We start from the raw sequence: 17,413 nt of genomic DNA, 5'->3' as shown, positions 1-17,413 counted from the left end.
CCATCCAATCAGACCTTGGCTCTTGCCAGCCTGGGTTATGATGTAGGGTGACCCCAACACACTCCCACTCCCAGTCCCGGCTCTTTCCCCAGAAATGTATGTTGTGTGCACCCCAGCCCTCTCCTGGACAGTATAAACATATAGTATTAAGTCTCTTATTCCTTTAAGTGAATAATATGCCAGCTAATTATTTTAAATAGAATACCCAGACACTTCAACTTAAACACACAATTACATAAAACAGTAAAACAAGTTTATTAACTACAAGAGAGATTTTCAGTGAGTATAAGTAATGACACATTATTACAGTGGTGTGTAGGGTGTGAACGCAGGTGTAATCTGTCACACTGTAAAATAAGCATTTTGACATTCAAGGAATGTTTTGCTTATTTTTTATAAAACTATAATGATGTTGAATCCTATATAAAATGTGTTTACAAGAAGCAGGAAGAAAAATTTTTCTTCTTTCCCATTGAGGATAGGACAAGAAGCAATGGGCTTAAATTGCAGCAAGGGAGGTTTAGGTTACACATTAGGAAAAACTTCCTAACTGTTAGGGTGGTTAAGCACTGGAAAAAACTGCCCTGGGAGATTGTGGAATCTCCATCACTGGAGATTTTTAAGACAAATGCCTGTCAGGAATGGTCTAGATAATACTTAGTCCTACCATGAGTGCAAGTGACTGGACTAGATGACCTCTTGTGGTCACTTCCAGTCCTATGATTCTGTGATAATTAAAATGAACTGCATCAGGCCTTCTGAACTGCTTGATGGTTCAGATGTTTGTAACAGGGATCTCTTACGCAGGCCACCAACCATGAAAAAAAAGGACTGCTCTATGAAGCAATAGCACAAAAGGAAATCTGTATTTTTGGTTGTTTAGCAACTGTGTGGGGGTGGGGGCATTTTTTTGCTATTGCCTTAACTAGATGTGACAGGAAAATAAATGTGATATTAGTATCAGAGGATATTGATTATTTTGAACAGCCATATCAGAAAAGAAGCATACAATTTGATAGCTCTTGAAAGACAGAAGGTTGGAGAAAGTGAGAATGGGGTGATTGGCTCAGTACTAATTTACTGTACAAAAAGTGATTCTTCTAAAAATGATTCCATATCGCTGGTATTCCTAAGTGTCACTTCAAAACAATCTTTTGATATTATTCAGTCTGTTGTTATTTCTGTGTAAACTCTTAATTACAATAATATTTTTTAAAGTCCCTCTGTGGTTTCTATGCGACACTAATACAAATTCCAAGCAAAACTATGTTTTAATGAACTTGTTAAATGGATATCTGCCAGGTTAAATGAACGGTGGCCAGAGGAATAATATAACAACTAATTACAAGACTAATCAAGGTATTAATGATGCATTCAGTTCTAGTACAATCCAAAAAGAGACATGTTAAGCAAATCCATGAGTTCAGTCTAAGATGTTAAAAATATTAAAAAGGAATATACATTAGTGTATACAGAATAATTTAAAAGTCACATTTGCAGACTGATTTATTTACTCTTACTTTTGCATCCATGATAATTGTTCACACAAATTAGTCAAACTGTTGAAAATTTTTGTGCACTCAACTGAGCACCTAACTTCTTTAAAAATCCAATCCATGGTCCCTGAGACTTCCCTGACCTGAACCTTCTTCCCTTTTTAGCAGCAGACACTCTCCACCCTGCACCCCCATTTTTTTTGTTGACCTATTTCAGGGAGAGGGGGCGGGGAAGGGGACAACTCGAGCTGGCTGCTGAAGAGTGGGAATGGGGCAGTGGTGGAAGGATGCTTTTTCAGGATGATTGTCAAGCTATTCCTGCTGGTTGCCTTTAGATGGATGATGGAGAGATGGTTGACACATTGCTGTGCTGCTCTTGCAGCTGTATGTTCAAGGTGAGATAGACAGTTGTCCTGAGAAGAGTAAAGCTGGTTATATTTTCTGTGTGGATGCGTGCTTGGCTGGAGGGGAGATGCTAGTGATGGTGGCAGGTCACTGGACTCTAATGGTGCTTGAAAGCAAGGCTGTTAGTACATACTGACAAACAGAGAAGACTGGTGCTGCTGGGTGGTGTGGGAAAAGAAGAGTGGCCTCTAGGCTGCTAATCTCCTTTGCTGACCTATCAATTCTTGTATCTCATTACCATCTTAATTTTCAAATTACAAGTAATGTCATTTATTCTTCTGTTGATGCCGAAGTGAATTAAGTGCTATGCAATATCATTATCTTCTTTTCAAATTAATTATTTCCAAGTCTACACACATATTCTGTTCATGATTTAAGAATTTAAACATTTTATATTTTTAAAGCATTTTTAGTCATCTTATCTACTTTCAAATGATCTCAGAAACTTTTGGAACAGAATAGCATTAATTGTACATCATAAACATTCTGTTCTCCATTTAAACTAAATCCTTTATAGAATTTAAGAATACAGTTACAATATTTAAAAAAATGAAAGAAGGAGAAGTGGTAAGTGAAATATCAATGCTCAATACGGCTACACACAATAAGAAGGAATTTTAATCATATTAGGAACAAAAACAACAAACTCCCCTTGGTCAGTATAGGTCCATTGCTACATGCGATAGTAAAATTGTGAATAGTGATGCAGAAATGTTTAACAGACATTTGAAAGGAAGCAGGATGATATATCCATACCATATGATGTGGATGGAATAGATAGTTTACCATCTGTAACAAAGGAAGATGTGAAGCAACATCTGCTAAAATTAAATATCAATAGATCTAGATAACTTACACCCAAGAGTCTTAAAGGAACTAGCTGAGGAGCTCTCTGAACCACTAATGTTAGATTTCAACAAATCTTGGAAAACTGGGGAAATTCCGAAGGGTCAGAGGACTCCCAGCATAGTTCCAATATTTTAAATGGTAAAAGGGATGATCAGGAAAAATAGACAAGTTAGCCTGACATCAGTCTCAGGTAAGATAATGTAATGGTTAAATTGGGACTTTATTAACAAATAAAATAAGGCCAAGGAGCATGATTTCATGGAAGGTAGATCTTGTCAGACAAACCAGCTGATTCTTTTTCACAAGATTATAAGTCTGGTTAATAAATGCCACCATGTTGGCATAGTATACTTGGATTTCTCCAAGGCATTTGACTTAATATAACACTACATTTTTTTTTATTTTATTGAAAAGTTTGCATCATATGGAATAAGCAGGGAACGTATAAAATGAATTAAACTGGCTGACTGACAGATCTCAAAATTAGAGCAGGATGAATTTTTTTAGCTAATAGTTTATTTGCCAAAAAATTCAGTTTTGGGTCTACCCAAAAATATTAGTGAATTTGTGCAGTTTGCAGAGTAGTTTCAACTTAACTGGAAAATCAAAATGTTTTTGGCAATATCAAAATGAAATGTCTCATTTTGATGTTAGTGAAACATGTTGATTTTTTGGGCTGGAATCACGAAACAGGCAGAAGAGGTTGTGCCATCCTCTTTTAACCTTCAACCCAATGATTAAGGCACCACTTGGGATGTGGGTGGAAGACTTGGGTTTAGTTCCCTGCTTTGCCTTATGTGGAGAAGGGATTTGAATTTACGTCTCCCACACTGCAGGAGAATGCAAACAAACAAATGGTTTAAAACAAACATAAGGAAGTACTTCTTCACACAACATGCAGTCAACCCATGGAACTCATTGCCAGGGGATGTTGTTAAGGCCAAAACTATAATAGGGTTCAAAAAAGAACTAGATATGTTCATGGAGGATAGGTTCACCAATGGCTATTAGTGCAAGCCCATGCTTGTTGAGTGTCCCTAGCCTCTGTTTGTGAGAAGCTAGGAGCGGATGATGGGGTGGCTCACTTGATTGCCTGTTCATTCCCTCCAAAGTATCTGGCATTGGCCACTGTTGAAAGACAGGATACGGGGCTAGATGGACCATGGGTTTGACCCAGTATGGCCATTCTTATGTTAGTGCCCTACCCCAGGGCCATCGACTAGTCTGGTGTAGGGTATTCTGAGTCTCTCCTATTGAAGCTGTTCCACTTTGTATAAACAGTCACTGGAGCAAGGACTTGAACTCGGGTCTTTCACTGCCTAGATAAGTACTCAAACCTTTTTCATGTCTGCTCTTTCATTCTTCATACAATCTGTAATACTCACCTTCCAGGCCCTACATTCAAGATCTAACACAGCACTGGCTTGCAGGATCTCGCAAAACGTCTTCCCACATCCACTTTTTCCTCCTCCTTATCTGGATCAGTCATTCTGCTGGTGTGGAGTGGGAATACCTCAGGGCTGAAACAAAACACCATTGTCAGTATAGTAGGAACAGAAAGCAAAACTTAAAATTCAGAACTCCTCTTCCCCTTTCCTTGCTCCCCTAAAGCGTTAAACAAGACATGCTTATTGACACTTCTGCTTTGGAGTGCTTGTGCCCGATGCAACACTCAGCTCAAGCCAGGGTGAGTATGACCCTCCATGGTAGGGGAAAGAAGAAGGGAATTGCTCAGTTGCAACTATGGATATAGGGCACTGGCACTGAAGATTGGAACCATTTTCCACAAGTGGTGTGGTTTTAGCTGATATCTCATTCGTGAGGGTAATAAAGGCAGAGAGAGCACAACTGCTGCTGGTGTCCCAAAGTTGTCCAGCCCTGTATGCTCTTAGCCTCTTTATGGCATTGGTGCCTGCTAAAGTTATCGCCAACGGATGTGGGAAAGAGTCCTACCATGGAGGAAGAAATAAGCTTGGCATTCCTAGAAATCTTCAGGAGAGGATTGCAGTGTACCTTCATGGAAGTTTCACTGAGATCTTTCAGGAGGATTCAAGGGACATCCCTAAGCACAGAAATAAACTACTCCACATGTCATTGCTCCCCCCAGTCTAACTCTAAAGGGGAATGAAAAGCACAGAGAAACTCTACTGATCTTTGTTGTACCACTTCTAGTAAGAGTAAATTAATGAAAAGTCACTAGCTGTGTCATTCTAAATTGAGAGTGCCATCACTGTAATGGGAAATTTATTTATACATTTACCTAACTTCCTTCCTCTGCATTGGCCTTGCCTGTGCTTGACTGCAGGGATGGGCTGGACTGTGGTGGAGTTAAAAATAGGTCTTGATTTGCTGCACAACTGGACCCCCTGTCACCTATCCCCCATAATCCTCCTCCACTTCCTCCTCCTCACTGTTACAGCAGGGACATGACTCGGGTTCCTCAGAGGTATCCACAGTGGTGTGTGGAATCATGGTGGGATCTCTCCCAGGTATGGCATGCAGCTGTTTGCAAAAGCAGCAGGTCTGCAGCTTGACACCAGATCAGTTGTTGGCCTTCTGGTATGCATGCCACAGTTCCTTGACTTACATGTGGCACTACTCTTGGTCCCTATTGCACCCCTTCTCCTGCATCCACTGAGCAGTCTGCCCATAGATGTCAAGGTTTCTATGGCTGGTTCAGAGCTGTGGCTGTATAGCCTTTTCTCCCCCCAGTCCCAGGTGATCCAGTATCTCTTGTCTACTTTCAGGCAGGAGCACATCTGGCCAGTTGTGCACAACAACTGAGAGCTGATAGGTGTGCTCACCAAGCTGGACAACCAAGAAAAGGTATTTAAAAAATTTGAAGAGGTTTTAAAGGAGGGGACTTCCAGTCTACATGACCCGTGGACAGTGGAGTTAACAATTGTAACAAAGCAGTCAGTGTCAGGTAGTGTGGGACAGCTGCTGGAGGACTGTTAGGATCAACACAGATAAATGCAGTGTCTACCCTTGTGCTATGTCAACCAACCTCCTGCATACATCAATCAGGACTCAATGGTGCTCAGGGAGCTGGTGTTACCATGTCAACATAATGGGGCACTTACATCAATGGGAGACAAATTTAAGTGCAAACACATGCACAACTAGGTCGATTCAAGGCAGCTTACATTGACCTATGTCTTCCCAATATTGAGAAGACTAACGTGCTCCATCAGCCTGCTTTAGGCCTCGCACATGACCCACCACTAATCACCATCAAGGGACAGACTTTGGAGACAGTCGAGAGAGCACTTCTGTTATCTTGGTAGCCAACTTTCTCAAAATGCAAAAATAGACACTGAGATCCAGCATAGGACCCAGTGTGCAAGTGTATCCTTTGGGAAATTGCTCTGACACATTTTCATGGACTGTGACCTACGGCAGGACACCAAGATGCAGGTCTAGAAGGCAACTGTTATTCCTACACTCCTTTATGGATGCGAAACCTGGGTGACCTGTCGACAGCACCTCAAGAGTCTGGAGAGGTACCATCAACGATGCCTCTGGAAGATCCTTCGCATCAAGTGGAAAGATCGCTGTACTAATGCCAGCATTCAGGACACTGAAGCCAATGTCACCAGCATCCTCATGCACCAACTCAGCTAGGATGGACATTGTGTGCGGATGCCAGACTCTCGCCTCCCAAAACAAGTCCTCTACTCTCAGCTCGACCATGGTCAGAGATCCTTGGTGGTCAGAGGAAACACTACAAAGACACACTGAAAGCCTATCTCAAGACAACTGATGTTGACATCACAATCCGGGAAAAGCAAGCCACCAACTGACCTCAATAGTGCCACATCTCCATCAGGAAGTAACTCGCTTTGAGGAGAAGTGCCTTGCCCTCAAAGCAGAAATGAGAAAGAAATTTCTCCAAGCAGGCAGCTGACAATTCAGGAAATGTCTCTACCTACTGCGGGCAGATCTGTGGTTCCAGGATCCGACTCCTGAGTCATCTCAGGACCCATATGTAAATCTGTGGTAGAGATCATCCTTGAATCGAGGGATTGCCAATGATGACATTGACCTAACTTTATGGTGTACTCCAGGCCTGAGACACAGAGAAATGGGACTTGCCTAGACAAGTACCAGGACCAGGAATAGAACCAAAACCTTCTATCTCATAGTCTTATATATTAACTACCAAATCACTGTGGTATGGCCTTCCAAGGGACTGTATTCTTCCTTTAGAGAAGTGGCTGCACATTCATCAGTGATAGCTGCAGCAATGTTCTCCTCCAGACATACCATGTTCTCTACTGCCTCTTTGTGGCTTGGGTTATAAAATAATTCCAGGAGCAGGGGCAACCCCCAGCAATTGCTGCACTATCTTCAGCTGGTGAAGATGTACAGCAAGGAAGCCCCTCAATGTTTCACGAAGCAAAGGACAATCATGTAAAGACTACCAGAAGTGCCAACTCTCATGGTTTTATCTCATGATATTTGACTGTTTCACTTAAAGCCTCAACTCCTAGAGACAGCTCAGCAGCTGCTATTCTTAAAAAGTAAGTGTCTAGGCCTCATGGTTGCAGAAGAAAAAGCTTAAAACCATGATGCAAGTGCACCTTGGCCAGCAGCACCAAACTATGAAACCAAAAGTAAATTAAAAGAACCTCAAAAGTGTTATATAAAAAAAATGATTTTGAAGCCATTCTTGTGATTTGTGAGGCCTGCCCCCTCTACAGATTATAGAACCCAAATGTGGCTGATGTGTAAGGGCACTGACCTGTCCCTTTTGCAAGTGATATGAAACTGCCTGTGTCACAGCTCCAGCACTAGAGCCCAGATGCTGCTGCCCCACAGGCCACATTTCCTGAATGCATCCTAGTGACACGAAGTGGGAGATGGGCTCTTAGGGAACATCTGTGCTGCAGACAGTTTGGTCTTGGGCAGCAGCAGCCTGAATTCTGGGATCCTTTGCCTCAGAGGCAGCTTCCTGGCATCAAGGGGAGTCGAGGTCAGGCCCTGAGTGTGTGTGGAGCACACCCCCCCCCGGCCATGACCTGCTGTGGGGAGGTGGTTATGGTGCAGGGCAGGGCCCCCCAGAGGATTCAGGGGGCTTGGGGTCTTCAGGGGCGGGAGACCCCCGCCACTTAATACCCGGCACTTCAGCGGCAGGTCCTGGGGAAGAAGGACCCCCTGCCACGAGTCTTCAGGGTACTTCGGCGGTAGGTTCCGGGGCAGGACTTCCCCAGCGCCAAATTGCCGGGAGCAGAAGACGCTCCAGGGGCCGGGCCCGCAAGAGTTTTCCAGGGCCCCCAGAGCAAGTGAATGACTCTGCTCCAGGGGCCCCAAAAAACTCTTGTGGGGACCCCGTGGGCCCCTGGGCTTATTGCCCCCCTTGCCCCCCCCCCGGGCGGCCCCGGTGCGAGGTACACGGGGAACTGCTCGAGTCCAAAGAGACATTGCTGGCCACCAACGGGCCCTACTGAGATGCAACCCCTGCGGCCGGCTGGCGAGCCCAAGAAGTGGAGGACAGCCGCACCCCCTCCCACCTTGAGAGGCGGTAGCTCTTAACCAACCAGCTCCTCCCTTGGCCTTCCACAGTCAACTGCCGCTGGGCGCAGACAGAGTAGAGTGGGTGGACGTAGTGGAGACGGGTGCGCGCTCGCACGTCCCCTCACGCACGGCTGAGTGGCGGCGCTTGCGTATTTGCGTAAAGGGTGCTGGCGGTTAACGGCCGCCACGCCGCGGGAGAATTCGAAACGGAGAGAGAGCACCGAGCGTCTCGGGCGATGTGAGTCTGAGGTTCCTGGGTGTGGGGCTGGCACTGGGGGCCGAGTGAGGAGCGGCTCCGCTCCCTGTCAGTGTCGGGACGGACCTGGGCATGGGGAAGTTGGTTCTGTCACGGCTGTGTGTGAGTGCGGAGCTGTAGGCGGGGGGATGCTGGGCTGGCTTCCCGGGAGCGGGCTGGCGGCGCCAGGCCGGTTCGCTATCCGAATCATCGGGTGTGTGTATTCCCAGCCCTCCCTCGCCGCTCCTGCGCCTCAGAGAAGAGGTGCCCCTAGAGCAGCGCAGGCCAGGCTGTGGGGCAGCGATGTTGTGCGTGTCCTGGGCACTGCTCTGCCTAGAGTGACCAGATAGCAAGTGTGAAAAATCGGGACAGGGGGTCGGGTGTAATAGGTGCCCATATAAGAAAAAGCCCCGAATATCGGGACTGTCCCTGTAAAATCGGGACATCTGGTCACCAAGGCTCTGCCCCAGCTAGCAGACGTGGCCTGGCTCCTTCCTGAAGGGAGCTGCTTGCTGCCTTTCAAATTCCCAGGCTGTTAAATCTCACTGAGCAGTCCTGCGACGTTAACACCAGAAAAAACAGGAAATAGCCACCCACAGGACATGCAGCATACAGAAGGGTTTTGCCCAGTTAATGGTACAAGTACCAATCGTACTTATGCCTTGGGTCAGGGCTAGATAATAAGACTTTTTCCTTCTCTACCGTTTTTACAAGTTCTTTGGATGAAGAGTTTTGTAAATGGAATATACTTCAATTACACCGTTACAACACATTATTTGTGTTTTCATGTATTAAGTAAAAGCTGACTTATGTATGACTAGCAATTGAAATGTCAATTCTGTTTAATTTCTACCTCACTTTTTCCTCATATGCTTCTTGCCCTGGCACATGATTTTATTGTTACAGCTTGAATTTTATAGCCATAGGCCTTTGTTCATTACCTTGGTACGTACATTGTTACACCTCTGTAGCCCACTTATTATTTCTAAATTAAAAACATAACAAGACCTACTTAAAAAATGCCACAAACTAGTGATGATTTTTTTTTGTATCAAAGTTTGATGTTCCAGCCATCAAAGTTGATGGAAAACTTGCAATAAATATTTGCAAATTATGTAGAGGAGAATAAAGTGGAATGGATAGGTAAATATGCTTAATGACAATAAAATGCCTCAAGTATAAGCATTGTTGATGGTGGTAGAAGGGAGCTGAATCTTGTAGGTAGTTATTGTAAAAGGGAGAATTACAGTGTAAAGAGGTAGACATGAGAAGTATCCTTTTTTCTTACTGAAAAGGCACTTTGACACTCAACTCTACATCCCATTTCAAACTTATTATAGCTTCCAAAATTATTATTTATTTAGTCACGAACAATTAATATCTAATAAGCTTCAGAAATAAGCAGAGTGTGCAAAGCTAATTATGGATGTTACCCTCAGTATCTGAGTCTATAGTCATATGACTATCTCCACTAAATGCTGGATTCTTGTTTAAATTTTCTTGCCATGTGATAGAGGCAGTATTTATTATGCCTCAGACACTCCAACTTTTTTATAACATCTGTCAGAAAAGTGAGAATCAAACTAGTTCTGATTGTTAGCAACCACAGGATGAAGTTCTATGTTGAAAATTTTTAAATTTTTGTGAAATTAATCTTATCTAGATGCTTAAAACAAAATCAGTTCACTCCATTCTCCTCAGTCTCTCTTTTATTTGTTTTTTAGTGGATTCTAGCTTAGATGGTACAGAAATATTCTTGTTGATTTAAGTTTCACTTAAGACAGTGTGGGCATTTCTTGCTTCTTATTGCTTAACATCTTACTGTAAATTACACAAAGACAAATCAAAAATATTTTGAAAAATACAACCAGTTCAAAAAGGAGCTAAAAGATTTTTAGCTCAGCTTTAGGGCTCAGCTGAATCTTGCTTGGACAGGGCACAAATATTTCCTTTACCAAGTCCTGGTCTACACCTAAAACTTCTGCACTGATCTGTTTGTGCATGTGTCCACACTCAAATTTGTCTCTGGCTAACAAGTGCTCCATTATGGCCATGTGGTAAACCGCTTTCCCAGAGTGATGTGGAGCTGTGGTTGATCTACTGAAGTAGATGCAGTGCTAATGTGGAAACTGCGTGACGTGTTAACTCTAATGGTCCACCAACACAATGCCCCATTTCCTGCGACAGTGATTGGTCTAGTCACAACTGTGAACTCCACTGCTCAGGATCATGAAGAAACTCTGCAGCCCACGGTCACTGAGACTGGAAGCATCCCCTCCCTGCAAGTGTATCTTTGTAATGCCCTTTCCTGGTTGCCTAGCTTGGAGAGCACATCTAGCACGCAGCTCATCCTTGTTGTGTACACTGACCATGCCAGCTCCATGTACGAGATGTGTTCCTGCCTGGAGTAGACAGGAGGTATTGGATTCTCTTTGTGGGAAAAAGCAGCTGTGCAAGAACAGCTACAGACCGGCTGTGGAAACATGGACATCTATGGACAGATTGCACAGGGATATAACAGGGATCAGCAGCAGTGCCACATGAAAGCGAAGGACCTACATCAGTTATACCACAATGCCTGGGAGCACAACAATGAATCTGGTGCTGAGCCAGAGCCCTGCCACTTCTACAATGAGCTGCATGCCATATTTGTTGGGGACCCCATCAGCACCTCACAGATCAATCTGGATACCTGCGAGGAGCCTGAGACAGATCTCTGCTGTGAACAGTTAGGAGAAGTTGGGGGAGGGCAGTTCCAGCAAGGACCTGTTGGAGACTGCACCACATTATAGCCAGTCCTGTCGGCCAAGCATAGAGGAGCCCGGGGAAGGGACCTCTGGTAAGCCTGTGCATACATTTTTCCTTGCAATGTTTAAATTTAAAGATCATGCCATGCCCAGCCCAGCCCACCCCCAAGTTAACAAGACAAGTATCAACTTCTCATTGTTTTACTCATGTGTGTTGAGGTAATGGTACAACAAACAGGTAGAGTTGTCAACTGCTTTTCATTCCCCTGTTGGGTTGGCGGGGAGCCCGTTGGAAATAGTTCGCCTATGTACATAGGGACGTCCCTTGTATCATCCTGAAAGATCTTAATGAAAATTTCATGGAGAACTCAGCAATCATCTCCTGAAGGTTTCTAAGGATGGCTGCCTTATTTCCTTCCTCTGGGGTAGGATGCTTTCGGCTGGCATCCTTGCAGTAAACAGGCTAGCAACATGTGGGCCTGGGTGGCTTCAGGATGCTAGTAGCAGCTGTGCTGTCTGCCTTTGTTACCCTCAGGAGTGAGATACCAGCTAAAACCATCACCATCTGTGGAAAACTGCTAGTATTCAATGTCATTGCCCTATACCAGTGGCTCCCAAACTGGGGTTTGTGAAATGTTACAGGGGGTTCTCGGGGATGGGGGGGGGGGGCGGGGGGGAATTCCCTAATGGTGGACAGAGCTGTCTTAGGCCCCGGGGCCTAGAAGTCCAGAGCTCCTGGACTTCCAAGAAGCTAAGAAGATAAAAGCAAGTGTGACAAAGTTCCTCCTCTATCTTTGTGGGTCCTGCGCTTATTGGGCGGATTTGTTCACCTCAGTGATCTTCCACTCTTGTGGAACCCACGTTGGGTCAGCTCCTCCTGTGTCTGATCAGGAGTTAGGAGGTTTGGGGGGAACCCAGCCCACCCTCTACTCCAGGTTCCAGCCAGGCCCTGTGGATCGCAGCTGTCTATAGTGCCTCCTGTAACAGCTGCATGACAGCTACACTCCCTGGGCTACTGCCCCATGGCCCCTCCAAACCCTTCTTATCCTCACCACAGGACCTTCCTCCTGGTGTCTGATAATGCTTGTCCTCCTCAGTCCTCCAGCAGTACACTCTCTCTCTCTCTCTCTCTCTCTCTCTCTCTCTCTTCTCTCCTCTCTCTCATTCTTGCCCCAGCTCCTCACACACACTCCTTCCCTCTGGCTCCTCCCTGCCTGACTGGAGTGAGCTCCTTTTTAAACCCAGGTGCCCTGATTAGCCTGCCTTGATTGGCTGCAGGTGTTCTAATTAAAGTAGCTATCTCTACTGCCTTCTAGAAAGATCTTAATTGGCTCCAGGTGCCTTGATTAACCTGGAGCAACTGCCATTTGGTTACCAGGATACTAGGGATTTGTTTAGCCTGGGGCTAACATACCTGTTTCTCAGTACTTTACTGTAGCCATCTTGCCTTGCCCCATCACACAAGCATATATATCACACTGAGCTTTAAACTTCAAGCCTTCTTATAAGAAATGTAAAGGATGGTGGATATTTTTTGCTGTTTTTAAAATTAAATAGGCAGCTAGTATTGTTTTTAATTATTATGAAGAACAAGTTTAAGCTTTGTTGTAACATGGTGTTTGCCTGGACTGCTCAAAACCTGAATGCTTGTTTGGGAGGAACTCTTTGAGTTGGCTTCTTAAGTACCTTCATGCTGTTTCACATCTGATACTCCTTAATGAAACATAGGAGCCTTGATACAAGCTACAAAAGTGAGATCTTGGAAGAGTGTTGCCGTTTTCATAATGTAATAAAAATACTGTGATGATAAATAATAAATAGTGTGTAATAAGCAGGTCTTTAAAAACAAATTTATATTTCCATGATTACCTGAGTATAAATTATAAAAGCAGTGAAGGAGAAAATCTCTGGAAATATTCACTTTTAAGAGGGGGTTTGTGAGACTTGACATTTTAGTGAAAGGGGTTCACAGGTTGTTAAAGTTTGGGAACCACTGCTTTATACTCATACCAATAGAATAGGAACCAAAAAGTTAATGTTTCTTGCAACTGAAATCGCCCCCACACCTCCCCTTTTTCCCTTGCTGCTGGCTGGGGCTGGAGAGTAGCAATGAACAGAGGCGCTCCAAAGCTGAAATGTCAATAAGATGTCATCTGAAAAGTTTTTGTGGGAATAAGGGAAGGGAGTTTTGAAACTTATGTTTCCCTTTCCGTTGTGACTGTAAATACAATGATGCGTCTGCCAGCAGCTGCCATAGTGAAATTCTCCACACCTTCAGAACGCCTTGACCGCAAGGAGGAGGAGAAAGAAGACGACTAAGGAGGACATGTGCAGTGAGATCCTGCAAACCAGGACCTTGAGGGCCATTGTTGCAGGTGGCATGGAGAAGGAAGGAATGAAGAGGAGAGGCCCAGAATTCCAGCACAAAAAGGAGAGGGAGAGAGAGTATGGCATAATGGGTGCAGATGCTGCAGATTCGGGTTGACTTACAGGTCCAAAAATCTCAGATGCCCCTCTCCTTGGAAAACTCCATGGTAGCAGCTCCTTACATCCCCACCCCTACAATGTTCCACATGGCATCACAGGCTGTATCCTTAGCCCTGCCACCCCACGTGTGGGGACAGCAAGGAAAACCAAAATATCACATACATTGACCTGCGAGAACCATGATTGTAGCTCCAACAGACTACACTGGTGCACTGAAATGGACAAACATTTGTTGCCTTTCCAATTTCAAAGTTCCATTCCATTAACTTTTGTTTATATTGCATTGCCTGTTGCAGGGTGAATTGATTTTAAATCAGCAATATAAGTCGTGATTTAAATCACGAAGTGGAAAGCCTCGGTTTAAATCATCCTTTTTAATCAACTTTTCTATTTGTACTTCAGTTATTTTCTGAGGAAAGGTGCTCATTGGTTGATAGAAGCATTAAAACATGTTGATTTACAATTATATAGAGCTTTTATACCAGATTTTATACATCTTTGTTGCTTAGGAGGATACACTATAACGATATACATTTATTTAAGCAATTCTATAGCTTAATATTTTCAGGTTCTTATTAATTGTGTATCTTTAGTGGGTTAGAAAATGGTCAGTGCTATAGTGCTTATTTATTAACTTTTTGTTCATGATTTGTATCAAGTATGTTTAAGTTCTGTTACCATCTTAACACAGCAACAGTGTATAAAACTTATTGTTATTAAACAAAACATTTAAATTAAATATTTTGGCTACATACACTTCCTTTTATAAAACACGTTTCACATTTACAACTAAAAGATTTTTTATTTTAACAAAGGGATTACCTGTAGTTGATGAATTGAACTGATTATTTCATGTACTCCTGGTGAGTATGTACAGCGCTGACTAAAGCAGCCAAGTATACACACAAATGAAAGAAATGTGAACTTTGACAGCTGTATACCCATGTAACTTGTATTAGCTAAAGTCTGTAGTACAGATATGTCCATGGAATTTAACATATGTCATCTCTGGAGTGGATACTGTAATACTTCTGCGATCTAGCCAGCTCAGTCAGTAAATTAATATAAACGTGAGGAATTTTGTCAAAATTCATAGCTACTTTCCTCTGCTCCTTCCTCCCATTTAGATCTCACATTTTTGTGGAGATCTAAAATTTTCTCCCTTGCAGTATCACTCAAATATTTTGACTTTTTAAAGTGAACTGTTTTACTGCTGGGGTAAGTTCTATAGAAAATCTCCAAAACTTCAAAAATATACTTTGTAAAAACAAAAGTTTGAACTGGTGACATCATAAATATCAGTAATAAATTTTTACCCTGTTTTTAAGGCTGGAAGTAAATATCAATTGCTCAGCTAATCCAAAGGTTTTGATTATTTTCAATGCCTGAAAAATTTGAGGCTTACTAACAAAAGAACGACCATACTACGTCAGACCAAAGGTCGATCAAGCCTAGTATCCTGTCTGATGACAGTGGCCAATGGCAGGTGCCCCAGAGGGAGTGAACAGACAGGTTATCATCAACTGATCCATGCCCTGTCACCCAATCCCAGCTTTTGGCAAACAGGTTAGGGACACCATTCCTGCCCATCCTGGCTAATAGCCATTGATGGACCTATCTTCTATGAATCTATCTAGCTCCCTTTTGAACCCCATTATAGTATTGGACTTAACAGCACCCTCTGGCAAGGAGTTCCAGAGGTTGACAGTGCATTGCCTGAAAAAAATACTTCCTTGTGTTTGTTTTAAAACTGCTACCTATTAATTTCATTTGGTGACCCCTTGTTCTTGTATTATGAGAAGGAGTAAATAACACTTCCTTATTTACTTTCTATACACCACTCATGATTTTATATACCTCTATTATATCCCCCCCTTATTCCCCTCTTTTCCAGGCTTAAAAGTCCCAGTCTTATTAATCTCTTCTCATATGGAAGACATTCTATACCCTTAAATCATTTTTGTTACCCTTTTCTGAACCTTTTCCAATTCCAATATAAATTCTATCCAGAAGAGTAATCACAGGTAGATATGAAAGATGAATGCAGGGCTTCAGCAAAGAGATCCTTGGGTAACACACTAGTGAGAAGTGTAGTCAAGAGCTAGGCTTGATACAGTTAGACTACTATGTTTTCTCTCCCATCATAACAATAAAGCTGTTAGAAACCAGGCATTCCTACCAAAGGCAGGCAACTGGACTAATAGGTGTATCTTGTAGTATAAACTCTGGGTTAATTGGGCACTACTTTGCTCTTGCTGGTCTAGGTTATGCTCCTTAGGTCAAGGTTGAAACAATTTGGTGAGGCAGCACTGAGAGAAGCTTGAACTGCCACTGTTTGTGGCTTTGTGTAAGTAAATTTTGCTGTCTGGGATGTCAAGTTATCAGCTAAAAGGAGAGTTTGGTGGAAAAAATAATGATCCCCATTAAAAGAAAAAAGAAGTTCTTCTAAACTTTCTGTAAAAAAAATCTTTTCTACTAAATTAACATGTGGGTGTTTTTGGTACAGATTCTGAAGGTTGATGTCATTATTAACCAGAAAATTAGCTGGTAAAGCTATCTGAACATGCTTTTTGGGGTAATGAATGACATGGTCTGTTTCTTATGGAGTATGACTTGGTTGAGAAATTTATTAACCTTACTCTTGTACCCATAATGGCTCTTCATCTAAAAAATTACACTATATACTGATTGAAAAAATATTTTGTTTGATAACTTTGACTCTTTTCTCCTAGCTTCACGAATTAAGCACCTTAGTAAAAACAAATCATGACAAGACGTGAAGCATTTCTACAAGTTGTATCTACAGATACTGTTGAAGAGTTTGTGCATTATATGCAGCGTCATGTAAGTAACCCATGATAAATATGGACAATAGTAGCAAAATCCTCCCAAATCTATCAATATTTAGATTTTTTTAAAAAATCTTCCATGCTAGTAACTGCAACCATGTTTAGAATCATTATTGTGGTAAATATTAATTTAAAAATTAGTACTTAAAGTGCATTATCAATTTAGACTACTGAGATCTTCTGGCTACCAATCCGGTATACTAAAATTAATTTTTCTACTTATTTTCTTCTCTTTTCCCCCACTTTTTTGAGATATTTTGCCTTCTCATCTCTCCTTCTGGTATTTTTTGGCTTTTCATCACCTTTCGTATGTCCTCTATACATTCTGTCTTCTCTCCGCTAAGATACAGCATGTGCTGTTACTGGATCTCAGTGAAACTGGCTTATTCAAACCTAATGTAATGGTGTCCATTTTGCAAATTATTTCCAATTCAGGAGTCTCTTGTTGGAGTCTGTTTTTGAAGTTTTTTTGTTGTAATATTGAGACTTTTAGGTCTGTAATCGAGTGACCAAGGAGATTAAAGTGTTCTCCGACTGGTTTTTGAATGTTGTAATTGTTGACGTCTGATTTGTGTCCATTTATTCATTTACATAGAGACTGTCCAGTTTGGCCAATGTACATAGCAGAGGGACATTGCTGGTACATGATGACATACATCACATTAGTAGATGTGCAGGTGAATGAACCTCTGATAGTGTGGCTAATATGATTAGGTTCTATGATGGTGTCCCCCGAATAGATACGTGGACAGAGTTGGCAACAGGCTTTGTTGCAAGGATAAGTTCCTGCGATAGTGTTTTTGTTCTGTGGTGTGTGGTTGCTGGTGA

At 42.7% G+C, this 17,413-nt stretch overlaps 1 protein-coding gene across 1 annotated transcript in view; it reads left to right on the top strand.

Annotated features, from left to right (window-relative positions):
* Positions 1 to 8,269: 8,269 nt before the first annotated feature.
* NCAPG2 (non-SMC condensin II complex subunit G2) overlaps positions 8,270 to 17,413 on the top strand; it is a 151,570-nt gene continuing 142,426 nt past the window's right edge. Inside the window, exons 1-2 of the mRNA XM_032806344.2 lie at positions 8,270 to 8,505; positions 16,469 to 16,580. Coding sequence (XP_032662235.1) covers positions 16,503 to 16,580 — 78 coding nt within the window. The 5' untranslated portion in view covers positions 8,270 to 8,505; positions 16,469 to 16,502. The remainder of the gene's footprint in view (positions 8,506 to 16,468; positions 16,581 to 17,413) is intronic.

This window comes from Chelonoidis abingdonii, chromosome 2, assembly GCF_003597395.2.
Source record: "Chelonoidis abingdonii isolate Lonesome George chromosome 2, CheloAbing_2.0, whole genome shotgun sequence".
Lineage (NCBI taxonomy): Eukaryota > Metazoa > Chordata > Testudines > Testudinidae > Chelonoidis > Chelonoidis abingdonii.
The sequence above is the reverse complement of the archived record's forward strand: the minus strand, read 5'-3'. Positions and strand labels throughout refer to the sequence as shown.